Consider the following 18,244-nt stretch of genomic DNA (forward strand, 5'->3'; position numbering starts at 1 on the left):
GTTGCTATCCTGTACCTGTCCCGCAAGTGTGATGTCTGGATGTACCGATCCTGTGCAGGTGTTGTTACACGTGGTCTGCCACTGCAAGGAAGATCAGCTGTCCGTCCTGTCTCCCTGTAGCGCTGTCATAAGCGTCTCACAGTACGGACATTGCAATTTATTGCCCTGGCCACACCTGCAGTCCTCATGCCTCCTTGCAGCATGCCCAAGGCACATTCACACAGATGAGCAAGGGTCCTGGGCATCTTTCTTTTGGTGTTTTTCACAGTCAGTAGAAAGGCCTCTTTAGTGTCCTAAGTTTTCATACCTGTGACCTCAATTGCCTACCGTCTGTAAGCTGTTAGTGTCTTAACGACCGTTCCATGGGTGCATGTTCATTAATTGTTGATGGTTCATTGAACAAGCATGGGAAACAGCGTTTAAACCCTTTACAATGAAGATCTGTGAAGTTACTTGGATTTTTACGATTTATCTTTGAAAGACAGGGTCCTGAAAAAGGGACGTTTCTTTTTTTGCTGAGTTTATTATAGCAACCCTCAATTATTCATTTTCCTCGGGGTTCCTTGTGTTTCAACATCACATATGACAAAGATATTACTAGCATGTGATGAGTATCATACGCCTCCCACAATTGAATTATGTCTTAAACTTTGTATCTGTTATATAATACAATTACATAAACACAATCTAATTCTTGTTGACACAACGTCCCTTTAATTTCATGTCAGAACTGCGTACATTGCAAATAGTATATTGTGCATCACTTGGACATTATTTACAAACAGCAACAAAAGTGCAAATATCCCTTTCTCTAATGTTAAAGAACAGCTCATATTATAATGACAAATATAAACAACTACAGTAGTGTTCAATTGCTTGAGATAATGACAAATCGATAGTTTCTCAATACAGTAGTAACAATGGATGGATGGATTTGAAAAAATATGAATAAAAATGGAATTATCTTTCTGGTATGAAAAGACAAAGAGAACCTAGTGTGGCTAAATCCACACAACCACACTGGCTCTTGTCTGGACTGACAAGTATAGAATAAAACAAACAGAACGGAAGTGAGGCAGGTTCAATATTTCCAGTTATTTTCCACAATACATTCCCTCTGCATATTAAAACAAAACCTATGAAGCTGGTGAGGGACAGCATGGAGTGAGAACTAGAAAGTAACAAGAGAAACATTGTACTTGGTGGCGTTTCCTGGCTCAGCTTTTTTTCCCTCCAAAGTGCATTCTTCATTGCAAAAAAAACAACAACAAAAAACATACCCTGGATAAACTAAATCAATTGACATGATACGCGGTCTTCTAGCAAATACATACAGTACCAGTGTTAAAACTATGTTATTACAGTTCAGTATTGAGGAACATTTGAGAAGCCGCAAATGTCAAAGTAACATCGACATGTGAAATATACCCTGGGAACAATGGGTTCTAAGGACCACCAACTTAACATTGACAACGTAGACTGAAGTCAGTTACAGTAGGCGTTGAAGCGTCACTGAAAACATAAATATGGGGTCAGCAGCACATCAAACTAAAACAACTCATCCCAGACATAAGATGCTTCCCTCCTTGCCATGATCGACACCTCTCTTCCTTCATCTCTCCATCTTGGTCCTCACACCCCTATTCCTCCAACCCTCCCTCTTGATCCCTCTTTCCTGGTCCGCACACCCTCTTCATTCATCCTCCTCCTTTGTCCTTACACCCCTCTTTATTCATCCTTCCATTTTCTTTGTTGCATTTATCCATCTTAGTCCTGATCCCCCTCTTTCTTCACCCCTCTTGCTCCATCCCTACATTCTAAACACTGGGGGGCCTGTATTTGAGAAGTGACTTTTCTTCATTACAGGTTACAGTAGCGTTAGACTATTTACAGTCTAAGGGAGGGGAGGGGCAAAGAGGTCCTGGGGATAATAAAGCTTCTTCTTCTTCTTGGGCAACTAGTTAAACATGATGGATTCTGGGTCCTGGTTCATCATCTGGGCCATGTGACGGAGGACATCCTTCTTAGTGATGATGCCCAACAGACGCCTAGAGAGGGGGGGGGGGGGGGACAAAACCGAATACAAATCATTCCACCATCCAATAAACCTCAGAAATGATTCAACAGAGTCTATAGTTTTCATAAATCTAAACACCAAATTAAAATGAGCCAAAAGCATCTTAAGGCTAAGTTTATTGTTAGAACCTTCAAAAAGGAGCATACATAAATCTCTGAGCTGTTGCCCAAAGCCACCGTTACTAAAGTTGCACTTGATTTAGTGCATTGTTATAGGGTAAGAATTAGACACTTTAATATTTGTTGCCATAGGTGATAATATCTCATAGGAGCTGATCTGTCGTCAGTGTTGTGGAATAATTCTAATGTTAAGGTAAGATTTGAAAAGGGAGAACGCTGATCCGAAAGCAGCGCCGTCTTTCTTTCGATCCTATTATTATTGCGCTAATGCATCAATAACGCATTTAGCGAACGTTCTATCTGGGTGGTGTTTTGGGAAACGTATTCGTTACATTTTTCGCGCCGTTGCGGGAAAGATCCGTTGTTAAAACAGCCGTAAGCCTAAATTCCATCGCTATCGGGAAACCGGGCCCTGGACTGTATGTCGCTCATGGGCAACTGCCCGAGGACTACAACATAATACATTCTAAACTCATCTGGTGGACGAAAACTGTGTTCGATTGGTTAATTGACTGATGACAGACTCACCCGCTTCTGGTGACCAGACACTGTCGGAGGCCCAGCTTTCTGAAGATGTCCACCACGGTCTCCATGGGGGTGTGGTCCGTGACAGTGAAGGGGCTGAGGTTCAGGATGCGCCGCAGCTTCAGGGGCTGGGGGTCGCAGGCCTCGGCCACCTGGGGGTTGTCCTCCGTGAAGTAGACCACAGAGCTGCTCACCACCCCGTCCTGCTTCTGACGGGCAGTCTCTGAGAGAGAGAGGGTGAAATATCAGTGGCTCCTCAGACACGACAGATAATAATGAACCGACACATTAAATACAGTATTGCTCAACACATGCTGATGGCTTTATATGGGACTGACAGTAGCTATTGAACACAACTTATAATTCACGTTCTCCAAACAAAAAACGTATATTTAGCCTGTCATTTCACGGTGAAAACAACCTAATGTAACAGTCCCACTATTTTGTGAAATGGAACCTTTATTAGTACCCTAGATATTGATGTTGTCGAGGGAGGCCAGAGAGAGGAGGTCATTTTGGACGTGGGTTGCTCATTTGATTGTTGGATGGAGTGGGCCTTTGCTGAAAACCTTCTTAAATACAAGCCCCTCATATCACGCATGCACAGCCTTGGATACGAGTGCATGTCGGCAGCACTGATATTTGGCAGCCTCGGCCACGTTGCATAGGCTTACAGTTCACGGCCTTCAGATTGCAGGCCCGCCTAAGACTTGAGCAAAGCAATTAGCAAGGTACTGTTCTCTTTCAGCTGTTATGGGCATCCTACTGTATGGAGAATGTGCTTTTTGTATCCTTAAGTGTCTATGCATCCAATCCTTCTTGATCGTAATGTGATTTGTGGATTTGAATACAGTTTTTTAAAATGTGTGTGTGTGCGTGAGAGCCAGGGTTAATGTCTTACTGATGGCCACAGTGAGTTCCCTGCGCTGGACGAAGCCGATGAGGCGCTCTGACTCTCGGGACACGACCACAGGGAAGCCGTTATAGTCGGTGTCCTTGATGAGCGTCTCCACGTCCTCCACCGTGGTGCTGTCCTGGGTCAACACGGCCAGCGGGGGCTCACTGCGCCTGGGACGCATCACATCCGTGGCCAGGGTCCTGTGTACGGATCACATATTGGGAATTCTTAGGGTCTGTTTCTCAGACACAGATTAATCCAACTCCTGGAAGCAAAAGCATGCTCAATGGAGAATCTCCATTGAAATATATTTTTAGTTCAGGACTATGCTTAATATGTGTCTGGTAAAACCAGCCCTTCGAGAAGGGGTGACTCTTGACTACTGCAGGGTTAAGACTTGGACTAGGGGAGGTGTGAGGTTCCTCTCCTGAGGAGAAGGAATGACAAAGTTCCTAATATGTATCCCGTAATACCTGTGCGTGAACTCGTCCCTGACGTCCAGGTAGGGGTAGCCGTTGAGTTGGATATGGGACTCGTAGATACCCTCCTTCCCAAAGGCGTCCGCTACCCACTTACTGGTGACGGCTGCGGCCATGAGAGGGACGATGTACTCCAGACCACCGGTCAGCTCAAACATAATGACCACCAGGGACACGGTCATCCGGGTCACACCACCTATAAACAACAAAACAAAAGTTGATGACCTGAGTGTTTATTTTATAGAGTAATCCCTCCCCGTTTCAGTCTGTCTTCTTCCGTTTGGTGCCTAATGAACACAACCCTGATGATAACTCACCCAGACATGCGGCAGCGCCCACCATAGCGTAGAGACCTGGGGTAACACAGTCGGCTCCGGGACGACACCAGTTCTTAAAGATGAGCCAGTCGTGGTGATGGTAGGCCATCTGCTCCACAGCGATGCCCACGATTCGCCCAGCGATGGCCCCCACAGCCATACTAGGAATAAACAGCCCAGACGGGATCTGAACACAACACAGAGGACATAAAACAACATGGTTGAGAGGTGATCTGAACACAACACAGAGGACATAAAACAACATGGTTGAGAGGTGATCTGAACACAACACAGAGGACATAAAACAACATGGTTGAGAGGTGATCTGAACACAACACAGAGGACATAAAACAACATGGTTGAGAGGTGATCTGAAGACAACACAGAGGACATAAAACAACATGGTTGAGAGGTGATCTGAACACAACACAGAGGACATAAAACAACATGGTTGACAGGTGATCTGAACAAAACAATCACCCAAGAGCACGGTTATCCTACTCACAATATCTGGGATCAAAACTTGGTAACACTTTATTTGAAAAGGACCTAACACTTTCATATTTCATAACCTATACATAATGCATTCATTAGCAGTTCAGTAACATTTCATAGCTGCTTACGTCAGCTATCATAACCCCCATCTAGCCATGCCGTACAGCATACTGACCTTAATGCCAAAGGTGAAGATAGTTATTACAATCTTAAAGATTAGAGCCAGGGCCAGCTGCCACAGAGCGCTGTAGACTCCGGGCCCAGCAGGGCGGTCTGGGATGTCGTCCACCGGACGGCTCATGTTGGGGTTATTAACGTAGTCACACAGCTGAGAGGACTCCAGGGCACCGCAGTCGTTGAACAGCTCGGAGATGAGCTCGCTGGTGCTGCGCCGCGTGTACGGGTTAGGGAACGCCAGGACCGCGGTAATGCCCGTTATCACGATCACCTTAATCAATCAAATCACAATCACATTTATTAATGAAGGCCTTTTTACATCCGCAGTTCTCACGAAGTGCTTTACAGTAAACTGGCAAAGATCCCAAAAAACAAGCAAGAAGCAGAAACTGGCATTACATTTGAGTCATTTAGCAGTTGCTCTTATCCAGAGCAACTCAGCTACAGTTGAAGTCGGAGGTTTACATACACCTTAGCCAAATACATTTAAACTCAGTTTCACAATTCCTGACATTTAATCCAAGTAAAAATTCCCTGTCTTAGGTCAGTTAGGATCACCACTTTATTTTAAGAATGTGAAATGTCAGAATAATAGTAGAGAGAATTATTTATTTCAGCTTTTATTTCTTTCATCACATTCCCAGTGGGTCAGAGGTTTACATACACTCAATTAGTATTTGGTAGCATTGCCTTGAAATTGTTTAACTTGGGTCAAACGTTTCGGGTAGCCTTCCACAAGCTTCCCACAATAAGTTGGATGAATTTTGGCCTATTCCTCCTGACAGAGCCGGTGTAACTGAGTCAGGTTTGTAGGCCTCCTTGCTTGCATACACTTCTTCAGTTCTGCCCACAAATCTTCTATGGGATTGAGGTCAGGGCTTTGTGATGGCGACTCCAATACCTTGACTTTGTTGTCCTTAAGCCATTTTGCCACAGCTTTGGAAATATGCTTGGGGTCATTGTCCATTTGGAAGACCCATTTGTGACCAAGCTTTAACTTCCTGACTGATGTGTTGAGATGTTGCCTCAATATATCCACATCATTTTCATTCGTCATGATGGCATCTATTTTGTGAAGTGCACCAGTCCCTCCTGCAGCAAAGCACCCCCACAACATGATGCTGCCACCCCCGTGCTTCACGGTTGGGATGGCGTTCTTCAGCTTGCAAGCCTCCCCCTTTTTCCTCCGCACATAACGATGGTCATTATGGCCAAACAGTTCTATTTTTGTTTCATCAGACCAGAGGACATTTCTCCAAAAAGTACGATCTTTGTCCCCATGTGCAGTTGCAAACCGTAGTCTGGCTTTTTTATGGCAGTTTTGGAGCAGTGTCTTCTTCCTTGCTGAGCGGCCTTTCAGGTTATGTCAATATAGGACTCGTTTTACTGTGGATATTGATACTTTTGTACCTGTTTCCTCCAGCTTCTTCACAAGGTTTTTTGCTGTTGTTCTGGGATTGATTTGCACTTTTCGCACCAAAGTACGTTCATCTCTAGGAGACAGAACATGTCTCCTTCCTGAGCGGTATGACATCTGCGTGGTCCCACGGTGTTTAAACTTGCGTACTATTGTTTGTACAGATGAACGTTGTACCTTCAGGCATTTGGAAATTGCTCCCAAGGATGAACCAGACTTGTGGAGGTCTACAATTTTTTTGTGGAGGTCTACAATTTCTTTTTACAATTCTTGGCTGATTTCTTTTGATTTTCCCATGATGTCAAGCAAAGAGGCCATGAGTTTGAAGGTAGGCTTTGAACTATATCCTCAAGTACACCTCCAATTGATTCAAATGATGTCAATTACCCTATCAGAAGCTTCTAAAGCCATGACATACTTTTCGGGAATTTTCCAAGCTGTTTAAAGTCACAGTCAACTTGGTGTATGTAAACTTCTGACCCACTGGAATTGTGATACAGTGAATTACAAGTGAAATAATCTGTCTGTAATCAATTGTTGGAAAAATTACTTGTGTCATGCACAAAGTAGATGTCCTAACCGACTTGCCAAAACTATAGTTTGTTAACAAGAAATTTGTGGAGTGGTTGAAAAACTAGTTTTAATGACTCCAACCTAAGTGTATGTAAACTTACGACTTCAACTGTACAATTAGTGCATTCAACTAAGATAGTATCTATTTAGAAGATTGTGATTTGGCCTCTCTGCTAAATCAGTGCTCGTAACAAGTAACTCAATGCAAGAACTACCCTATGGGCCCTGGTCAAAAGTAGTGCCCTATATAGGCCAGGGAATAGGGTGCCACAGTTAGTTACCTCGAGGACGGGGTACTTCCCCAGCAGAGTGGTCTTCCTCCTCCTACACCAGGCGATGTTCCCCCGGATGAAGAGGGTTCCCCAGAGGCCCCCGAACACCCCCAGCAGGATGAAGGGGACCAGCTCAGCCATGTACCAGGGGGTGTGGTACTCCACGTAGAACAGGACCAGTCTGCTGTTGCCGAACGGGTTGATGGCGCGCAGGGTGAAGGCCGCCACCAACGCAGCGAAGAAGGAGCGCCACAGAGTCTTCAGAGGGAAGTAGTAACTCACCTGAAGAGGACAGAGATTACATACCGACGGCAGTCCAACTGAAACACTTTAGCATTCCAAAGGCAATGGATCAAAAAAATAACAGTAACATATCTGGAAATGAGATGACATTTGATTGAATGGAAACAGCAGGTGATTTATAAATAGGCTTGAGTATACAACACCTCCTCCAGGCTGAAGAGAACTCCTCCAATCGGAGCTCCAAAAGCCACTGACACCCCAGCAGCGGCAGCGGCCGATAACACCTGCACAAAAGACAAGCCGCGTTCCATACAGACTACAACTAAATACTTTTAAATTGTTTTATTTCCCCAAATTGAATTATTTCCGCAAAAATGGGAGCGTAATGGGCTATTACTGTAATGGGCTATTACCTCTCTGCGCTTGCCCTCGTTCTTGCTGTATTTGGAGAACAGGGAGCAGAAGAGGTTACCGCAGCAGCAGGCCACGTGAACCAGGGGCCCCTCCTTCCCCAGGCTGAGCCCGGAGGACACAGCCAGGACCAGGGTCACCGTCTTGATCAGCAGGGTCCACTTCCCCAGGTACCCCCGGATGATGAACCCACTCAGGATGGTCTTGATCTACACAAGACGACACACAGCAACCCCTCATTGGGATAACCTTTGCAACTGTGCAGTCATCGGAAATGAACGCACACTCTTTTCAGCCAAGGAAAACGTAGTATTTCAAATACTGTAGCACGGTTATTTTTTATTACATTTACATTTAAGTCATTTAGCAGACGCTCTTATCCAGAGCGACTTACAAGTTAACGCTACAATTTCAAAACACTCACCTCAGGGATACCTGACCCACAGGCGTAGGGGGCAAAGACTCTTACTAGAGACACAGCCAGGAAAGAGAATAATAGCGCCCACAACACATACAGGAAGTAATTCAACACATATGCCCCGGCACCCTGGAGAAACAAGAACAGGTGGAATATATGGATTTAACAACCTGATACACAATCATCCCACCCGCTACCACAACAAACACCAAGATAAACCTCACAAACTGAGAGTGGTTACATTTCCCCAAGCCACACCCCTTTATCTAGCCACGTGACGGCTGCCGTTCGTCGGGCTAAAACGCAAACGCAGTACTGGGGCTTTAAATCAAGAGGACGCCTGGTTAGCGGTTATTGATCTGCTGACCTCAGAGTGACCGGTCATCAGCTCGGCCCACTTCTGCCACTGCGGACACTTGTCTCTGTCGTCGAAGGTGGTCTCGTTGGAGGTCCAGCAGCACTGCTCGTGGCTGTAGTAGAATGCAGACAGACACACCCCTTCTTTCAGATCGGTCATCCAGTCCACAGCCAGGTCGATCACTCCAGCCAGCGTACCTACACGGGAGGACACACAGCACGAGATCACAGATCACACTAAGCAAGGGAACAGGCAAGCCTATCAAAAGGATTCAGACCAGACGTGGTACTTCACAACTCTGGCTGTGTGGCTTTTGATTGGTTGTTAGAGAGCCACGTGTCATGTCATGTGTGTGCAGTATGAATCCCGGCAGCCAGAAGCAAATCTCATGTGCGCCATACTACAAGAGACTAGCGCGGTACCAAAGAGGTCAGACCTTTTGCAGGGTGCCTCTGCGGTTCCTACCTGTGAGCATTCCTATGAGCAGCATCACCACCCATCCTGACCAGGCATCCAGAAGACTCTTAATCAGCTCCCAGTAAGACTCCTTACTCTTGGTGGTGATCTAGAACAACCATCAATCAACCATCAGCGGCAGGTTCAACGGATCATCAGGTTAACATAATCAGGTGGACATCAAGAGTTTTTCTATGGTGATGACAATTATGAAGAAGAGGATGAAGAAGAATTATATCCTCTGGGGATGAAGAAGAAAATGCTTAGAGTGTAGAGCTGGGTGTGGGTGTGTGCTCCCCTCACCTTCCTATGGCGGTCTGTGTCACGTGACTTCTCCCGGAGCCAGTCAATGGTGTGGAAGTCTTCGTAGGTGCTGACATCAGGGAAGGGCTCATCCAGGAAGTCCATCAGGTTCCCAGTACCATTCATCTCCTCTGAGGGAGTGGCCCCAGTACTGCTGGCCCCTGGACAGAGAGACAAAATAAGATTTTGTTATTATTGTCTAATGAAGGACTTCACGCATGTCCGTTTTTATTGTCTAAAGAAGGACTTCACACATGTCCGTTTTTATTGTCTAATGAAGACCTTCACACATGTCCAACGGAGATAAACTTCTGCTTTATCCCAACCCCTCTAAAAGACACACACAGACAGAGGTTGAAGAGACCGCGAACCCAGCCAAGTCTGGTCTCTGATTCTCAACACTGTATGAAGCACTATGCTGCCAATAATGCCCGTGAGATGTATGAAATTGTAATTCTTGGGATCTTGTAATTCGGATCACCAGACAGACCTTGTGATACTGTGTCCAAGTTTTAGCTTCAGTTTGGACATTTGTCCAGGGCAGACAGTGGGCCCTATTTTATGTTCTTATTAGCATTTTATTGCACATAACGACATTAGCAGCTTACTTGGATAAATGGTCGCTATAATTCTGTGATGTTTTTTTCCCTCCGGGGGTAGCTACGTCATGCAGAGGCAGTGAAAACAGTAACGTTACCGAGCAGTCAAGAATACAAGAGTAGGCTAGCTACTTGCGGGCCATGCATGAATACTGAATTACAAATCGTTGATCAGTGACATATGCCTTCATGTAGCTATTAGACATAGCTAGCTATAGCAAGTAGATATGGATTTAATGAGACCGATAATGTTAACGTTAATGCAAGTTATGATTTGGCCAGATATGCGTCAACCTTTATTAATTCTGGCATTATTAGACATGCTATGAAATGCATGCTTACCGTCTCCGTCCATTGTTCACACAACCCGACTCCTCAAAATAAAGACATCTATATCTCTTTGCTATATAATCACCAATATTGAATGCATTTTGATACTGTGTTAGGTTGTCACCTGCCAAACCTGTTCAGAACATAGAGAGAAGACGTCATAGATGTATGCTTCCCACAATGCATTTGCTCAACCTGTCAACGCATGAAGGTGGAATTGTGAGTAGTGAAATGGTGACACCTTGTGGCTGAAATAAATAAATATTTTAATCCGTTTATTCATCTCAGTGCGTAGGCTACTGTTCACTCAGAGAGACCACCAGACCACTAAACCGCCTCTATAAAGAGGGTTATTTGTGTACTATTGTGTGTTGAAAATGTGTGTTCTTCTCTCCTTGACATGGCCTGCATATTCAGCCTCCTACTTGGGTCACAAGCTCTGTATGTCAGAGATCTGATACAGGAAAAAGGAATGTATATCACCGGATACTGTTCCAAATCAAATAAATGCACCACTTTGAGTACCTCTGTATAGTAAAACAATCACTTGATTTCTTTAAAATAGCACTTCATAAACAGGCTATTGAATGTATTTGATCAATTCAGAGTCTCCTAAATCTATAGATGACATGTCAATGCCCAAGTAGCAGCATAGCTTGTTTTGTCTTTTTAGTTGACATAGCAACCAAAGAATCTGATGTCTTCTCCCATTACCATCAGCCTTATTTTAAAAGGTACACACAGTCAGTTTTATTCTTATTTAATCTCATCTCCCTGGCAACACTCCATGAGGCCCCACAGTTTCTAAAGAGACCAAGCTAGTAGTGAGAGAAAATAGTGCATTTTCACCGTGTGTGTGTGTGTGTGTGTGTTCAGTGGCCTCACAAGCGCAGACCACGTGTAACCACGCCAGCCCAGGAACTCCATATCCAGCTTCTTCACCTGCGGGATCGTCTGAGACCAGCCACCCGGACAGTTGATGAAACTGATGAGTATTTCTGTCTGTAATAAAGCCATTTTTGTGAGGGAAAACTCATTCTGATTGCCTCGGCCTGGCTCCCCAGTGGGTGGGCCTGGCTTCCAAGTGGATGGGCCTATGCCCTCCCAGGACAACCATGGCTACGCCCCTGCCCAGTCATGTGAAATCCATAGATTAGGGCCTAATGAATTCATTTGAATTGACTCATTTCCTTATATGAACAGTAAAATCGATGAAATTGTTGCATGTTACGTTTACATTTTTGTTCAGTATCACTTGATCAAGTTGTAGCCTATTGATTCCTTCTTGATGAATACATCAAAACGAAAATCTTTTGTTGTTTCTCTGTAATATAATATTTTTGACATAGAATTAGGCATTATGATTATGGCTCTAGATTGCAGGGAAAGGTTCTTTCAGGTGTTTGAAAAATGCAAAATTCTTCCAGAGGAGAATCATTATGCCTCCCTCCATTATGCCCCCACTATCCCCCCATCCTCACGACACCCCTTTGTGTGTGTGTGTGTGTGTGTGTGTGTGTAAATCAGTATTTTTATAACATCCTGTCTGCATTTTAAAAGCATCCTGCGTTAGGCTACAACCTCCTCACTGTGTGTGTGGAAATGGACATCACCATAGATCTGAATGATGCTGTTGTTCAATGCGTCTGACTCTCACTCAGTCACTCTCTCCTGACCACTGAGCAAAGCAGCGGCTGAAGCGAGCCTGCAAGGGGAGGACAACATGTCATCAAGCCGCTACCTTCCTCCTCTCAACTGCAGATGATGCGTGCATGTGAGTGAGCTACTGATCATTTGAATAAGTTATTCCCTCCCAGCCCATGCTGGTAGTAGTAAACCCTAATTGGGCGTACAGTCTTTTGAACAAATTGAGCCTCAATAGGAACCTACTGGCCGTAGCTTCCTCTTGCTTCAACTGGCTGCAGTTCAGAAAGACAGGAGCAGAGAGAAGCAGTCGGGAGCCCTGGCTGCAGCTGACTGTGGCACAGAGAGACAGGGGGAGCAGGCAGCTCGGGAGCCAGAGCTGAGCTGAGCCAGAGAGTGGCCACTCAGAGTGGGCAGCACTATGGATCCGGGGGTGTGCGCTATGGAACTCCTCGGGGTCTTCTTCTCTATTGGTGCCTGGATCTGCTCACTGGCCACCACCATCATGTCCACCTGGCTGACCCTGTCCACCGACCTGCTGCCCGCGGAGAGCTACGAGCTGGGCCTGTGGGAGACATGTGTGGTGCAGGACCTTGGAATTCTGGAGTGCAGACCCTATGACAGTCTCCTCGGCCTCCCTCCGGACATCAAACTAGCCCGGATCCTCATGTGTGTAACAGTGGCCACAGGCCTCCTGGGTCTCCTGCTAGCCATTCCTGGAATCTACTGGATCAACAGCTGCAACCAGGGGTCTGAGGGGTTGAGGGTGAAGAGATTGATGAAGATGCTGGGGGGGATATTGTGCTTGGTCGCAGGGACACTGGGTCTCATACCTGTGTCTTACATCGCTCACCTGACGGTCATGCGGTTCTTCGATGAGGCCGTGCCGGCCATTGTGCCGCGCTGGGAGTTTGGGGATGCCCTGTTCTGTGGCTGGACGGCGGGGTTTCTACACCTGGTGGCTGGCTCTCTGCTGGTCACCTCCTGCGTGTGCCTTCAAGAGGAGCCCTGCATCTTACAAATGCCTATACCGCTACAGAGAAGACATACACACGTACACACTACCAATACCCCACATAGGAAGAGGTCCATGGAATATGTTTGATGAGTTATTGAGAAGTGAGAGCAGTATTCTCAGTATCCTCTGCCTTTTCTCTACCGATGGTGAATAAAACACTGCTTATTTAAAGCTTTTTCATGCTTATTTACATTAGCTATAGTTATTGAGTACTCCTGCTGGGACAAATCTTTCTCCATATACTGAGACAGAATTTGCACACAATGCTGGTACTTATTTCAATCACTCAAACAGGGTTTTGTGCATGTCATGTTTGCAAAAATATCACCTACATTTATCAAACAGAAATTCTTTATGGAACCAAAGAGACTACAGCATTTAAAGCTGCCATTTCTTCCTAATATGTCGCTGTGCCTGCTGTTGGTACTGTGTAAGAGATAGTGTGCAATGGTGCCAGAGAATTTGCTGACAAGCAGTATATTGTCTGTGAAATGACTGTAAACTATTCTGACCAAGGTTGATTATTCTGTATGTCAATGATTGTCTTGGATATCATATCTTATCACAATACAAACTATTTTTTTTACAGCATCATTATTGTCCAATAACTACATGAAGCCAGTTTGAATGGAGCTGGTTTCTCACTAGCAAGGCCATAAAAAATGTATCCCTTCTTATAGCCTACACAGTTACTCAATCAACAACGCATTACAGGAATAATTAATCATACAAATTGTAAACAGAACAAAGAGAAAAAGTATAACATATTGTAGAAAGCAAATAATAATTAATGTGAGGAATGTACTAAGTATTTGGGAATGTGTGTTTTAAATGGTTAAATATAAGGACTTGATTGCAACAACTTGACAAGACAATGACTTCATGGATATTTCAGGATCTGATTGTATTTGGTTCATTTCTGCTGAAATTTCCACTATACATTCTCTCTAGTTAGAGGCCAATATTACTGATTTACCACAGACATATCATATATATATATATATATATATATATATATATATATATATTATATTGTATATTGCTCTGTTGTGGTTTTCTGACTCTGAATTGATCAGACATTATAGTGCCACAAGGCTACATATCCTATACCAGTTATATCCATAGTGTGGAGAAATCTGTACATAAAAAAAGTTGATATCAAATAAAGAAAAAACCTGACAAAAACCTGACCATGATTCATTCCTAAGATCACAAACCACTTGCTTGTGTTACATAAGCGCAAAACTGTTGCTAGACAACGACGAGGAAGTGAGTTTAAGTAAGGTGAGGTGACAGACCAAGACCAGTGGAAACGGAGCTTAAGTCTAATTCCTGCTGATTTCGGTCTTGGCTCCTGGGCTAAGCTGTAGTTAATGAACATCATAATAATGATACGTAATGTGAGGAATGTCAGATTTCCTGGACATCGCCCATTACACACAAGCTTGCTCAGGCAGGTCATGTCCTTATACTTCATTTAAAAAATGTAATTTCTCCTTTATTTATTTAGCCAGGTGAGATATGAATCTCTTTCTCAATGGTTCCCTACATGGCCAAGCGGAAACAACAGCCGTAAAATACTTCCTGTCTATTTCAATGCTATAATTTAATCTCCAAATGAGACCATATTCCTTATGCAGTGCATTACTTTTGACCAGGACCCATAGGGAGCTGGTCAAAAGGACTGCACTATTTAGGGAATAGGGCACCATTTGGGACACGCACTTGCTTCTGAGTGCGCTCTGCTACAGCTCCTGTCAGGTCTTCACATTACGAGACCCCGCCTGGACTTTGAAATGCTCGGACTGCTCCCCACCGCCTCCTGTGTCCATGTTGTCATCTGAAAGATTCCATTGTTGTCCCCTCACAATGGAAGTCATTATAGCTTCCTATGCTAATCGCTTGATCCATCATAGGCAGTGGTTGGTCCTACATCAGAGAAACACATGGAGCCAACCACTATATGTTAAACAGCTCTGTTGTCACATGTCACTTTGAAACACAATGGAAGGGAACATTCGAAACCATTCTATCCTACCTCAATCTCACAGTCACAGAAAACCACAACAGCTCTGTTGTACAGTGCTGGTACAGTTATGCTCTTTTCGCAGCAGATTGTGAAATGCCTTGTGGGATACGTCTATCGCTTGGTGGTTAATGATTAGGGTCAGGGTGGTTAGGGTTATCACTACTGACGATTAGGGTTTGGGTTAAGGACAGGTTAGGTTCTGGATTTGGGTCTGGATCAATGAAGTTCAATGAGTTGTATCGATCTATTCCTTCACTATTAACTTTACTGTAACAACTTTAGTATTGTTACAGACTCATTTACAAAAAAATTGTACTGGATGTACAATCTTACACCCTATTTCGCAACAAAGCATCCTTCACTCATGCTGCCAAACATACCCTTGTAAAACTGACTATCCTACAGATCCTTGACTTCGGCGATGTCATTTACAAAATAGCCTCCAGCACTCTACTCAGCAAATTGGATGCGGTCTATCACAGTGCCATCCGTTTTATCACCAAAGCCCCATGTACTACCCACCACTGCGACCTGTATGCTCTCGTTGGCTGGCCCTCGCTTCATATTCGTCGCCAAGCCCACTGGCTCCAGGTCATCTATAAGTCTTTGCTAGGTAAAGCCCCACCTTATCTCAGCTCACTGGTCACCATAGCAACACCCACCCATAGCACGCACTCCAGCAGGTATATTTCACTGGTCACCCCCAAAGCCTTTGGCCACCTTTCTTTCCAGTTCTCTGCTGCCAATGACTGGAACGAACTGCAAGTCACTGAAGCTGGAGACTCATATCTCCCTCACTAACTTTAAGCATCAGCTGTCAGAGCAGCTTACAGATCACTGCACCTGTACGCAGCCCATCTGTAAATAGCCCACCCAACTACCTAATTTCCATATTATTATTTTTTTTGCTCCTTTGCACCCCAGTATCTCTACTTGCACATTCATCTTCTGCACATCTATCACTCCAGTGTAAATTGCAATTATTTCACCACTATGGCCCATTTATTGCCTTACCTCCCTAATCTTACTTCATTTGCACACACTGTATATAGACATTTATACTGTGTTATTGACTGTACATTTGTTTATTCCATGTGTAACTCTGTTGTTTTTTATTTTACCTTTATTTAACTAGGCAAGTCAGTTAAGAACAAATTCTTATTTACAATGACGGCCTAGGAACTGAACAAGGAACTGCCGCCTTGTTCAGCGGCAGAATGACAGATTTTACCTTGTCAGCTCGGGGATTCAATCTAACAGCCTTCCGGTTACTGGCCCAACGCTCTAACCACTAGGCTACCTGCCGCCCCGTTGTCTGTGTCACACTGCTTTGCTTTATCTTGGCCAGGTCGCAGTTGTAAACGAGAACTTATTCTCAACTGGCCTACCTGGTTAAATAAGTTAAATAAAGGTGAAATAAAATATATACTTTTTTAAATGTAATATTTCCCCCCCTGAAACATTATGCTGAAGGCAATAAGGAGGAGGTAACACAATGAAGTCAATGCCCTGAGGACAATAACTGAGAACTTCAATGCCACGACGAGTGATTACACAACAATGGGAAATCCAGACCATGTTACACAACATCTACAAAACAATAAACCTGTCATCACCTTTCAACCTTCTACCTTAATGCCTGAGATTTACGTCAGCCAACAGCACTATGCCACGTAGTTATGATGTAGTAACGCTATGGTAAATACAGACTAGGCCAGGGCTCTCCAAGTTAACACTGTTCCTGGACAGCTACTGTCCCGTAGGTTTTCACTCCAACCCTAATCTAGCGCACCTGATTCTAATAATTAGCCGGTTGATAAGCTGAACCAGGTTAATTACAGCTGGGGTTGGAGCAAACACCTACAGGAGGGTAGCTCTCCAGGAACAGGGTTGGAGAGCCCTGGACTAGAGACTAAACCCACAGTCCGGTCCTTTAATATCCTCATTCTGCCCATGATGAGAGTGTGTCCTGCCCACTATAAAGTCCTCTGCATCCTCTAGCCAGACCACAACCAATCCTCTCAATGAGTTGAGTTCCTCTGCAAACAAAAAAAAGTATTGGACCCCTGATGGAAAAAGCTATTTTGTTCCCTCCCAACACAGTGTGCTGTCCACAGGATCTGACTGTTCTGACTTTCAGCCAGAGTAACAATCCCCACTGTGATTGTCCTTACTCCGGCTTTGAGAGGTCTGGTCAAGGGCTCATATGCCCTGCCACTGCCAGTCTCAGCCTCCTCCCCTGCACTGTTCACATGAACGGGGCCCAAATGAGAAATAGAGGCTCCACAATACACATCACTTCTTCTTGGCCACTGGTGTCTTCATTTTTGGGACCGTAGTTAACAAGGACATTACGTAAATTTGTCAAAGCAACAAAAAAGAAACGGAATAAAAACCTTTAAAATCCGCGAAAAAGAGCAATGAATGAACACATTTGGGGGAAAAAATCGAATCCCTTCCTCTTTTGTAGCACAATCAAATGGATTATATGATTTTGTGGGACTGCGACTGTCAAAACACCTACGACTGTTTCTGCCAGAGCCAATATTTGACTTTAACATGATAACACCTTACGGCCCCTAACGGAAGCCTCGTTACCAGGAAACAATGTGATCTATGTGGTCTAATACGGGCAGACAGTGGGTGTGTTCCTAATTGCACCCTTTTCCTTTTATAGTGCACTACATTTGGTCTCTGGTCAAAAGTAGTGCACTATATAGGGAATAGGGTGCCATTTGGGACGAAGCCAGTAACTACCCAGCATTCACCAGTCAGTGGGGGAGGTCTACAGAGTGCAGACTGCAAGGCACAGTCAGGGATAGAGGATAATTGAGGTCCTTGCCTTGCTGTCTAAAACCAGAATGAGGAACAATCCTGTTGCTAATCCACATCAAAACAAATACAGTGTGTGATAAAATTCTATTGATTAAAACATTGTCTCTTTTAAATCACATGATTTATCACAACAAATTCTGATTGAATTGTGTATAATATTGTTCCTGGATGTCAAGAGCCCTTAAAAGTTGAAGAACACAGTTTCAATATGATCAAATAAACAGAAACGGTACAAATTTTGCATCATTTAC

The 18,244-nt window shown here is 44.3% G+C and overlaps 2 protein-coding genes across 2 annotated transcripts; one reads left to right on the forward strand and one right to left on the reverse strand.

Annotated features, from left to right (window-relative positions):
- Window positions 1-688: 688 nt before the first annotated feature.
- Window positions 689-10,625, reverse strand: LOC139532172 (H(+)/Cl(-) exchange transporter 4). The gene is made up of 14 exons (XM_071329419.1): window positions 10,480-10,625; window positions 9,539-9,699; window positions 9,245-9,344; window positions 8,789-8,976; window positions 8,428-8,550; window positions 8,006-8,212; window positions 7,796-7,876; window positions 7,359-7,631; window positions 5,086-5,358; window positions 4,416-4,602; window positions 4,093-4,294; window positions 3,623-3,819; window positions 2,725-2,944; window positions 689-2,048 (listed from the first exon to the last, which is right to left on the reverse strand). Exons 1-14 carry the CDS (start codon window positions 10,490-10,492, stop codon window positions 1,958-1,960), a joined length of 2,316 nt encoding a protein of 771 aa, XP_071185520.1. The 5' UTR covers window positions 10,493-10,625; the 3' UTR covers window positions 689-1,957.
- A 1,516-nt stretch (window positions 10,626-12,141) lies between these two features.
- LOC139532173 (putative claudin-24) lies at window positions 12,142-14,314 on the forward strand. Its single transcript, XM_071329420.1, has one exon. The coding sequence runs from the start codon at window positions 12,533-12,535 to the stop codon at window positions 13,214-13,216; it is 684 nt and encodes a 227-aa protein (XP_071185521.1). The 5' UTR covers window positions 12,142-12,532; the 3' UTR covers window positions 13,217-14,314.
- Window positions 14,315-18,244: the final 3,930 nt, after the last annotated feature.

This window comes from Salvelinus alpinus, chromosome 10 (genome assembly GCF_045679555.1).
Source record: "Salvelinus alpinus chromosome 10, SLU_Salpinus.1, whole genome shotgun sequence".
NCBI classification, from domain to species: domain Eukaryota; kingdom Metazoa; phylum Chordata; class Actinopteri; order Salmoniformes; family Salmonidae; genus Salvelinus; species Salvelinus alpinus.

Coding starts and splice junctions, on each gene's coding strand:
- LOC139532172 (XM_071329419.1), bottom strand. Junction 7,632..7,795: donor TTCTCTTCAGCCTGGAGGAG/GTGTTGTATACT, acceptor TGTCCTCTTCAG/GTGAGTTACTACTTCCCTCT. Junction 2,945..3,622: donor GGAACTCACTGTGGCCATCA/GTAAGACATTAA, acceptor TCTCTCTCTCAG/AGACTGCCCGTCAGAAGCAG.
- LOC139532173 (XM_071329420.1), top strand. CDS start 12,533: ATGGATCCGGGGGTGTGCGCTATGGAACTCCTCGGGGTCTTCTTCTCT.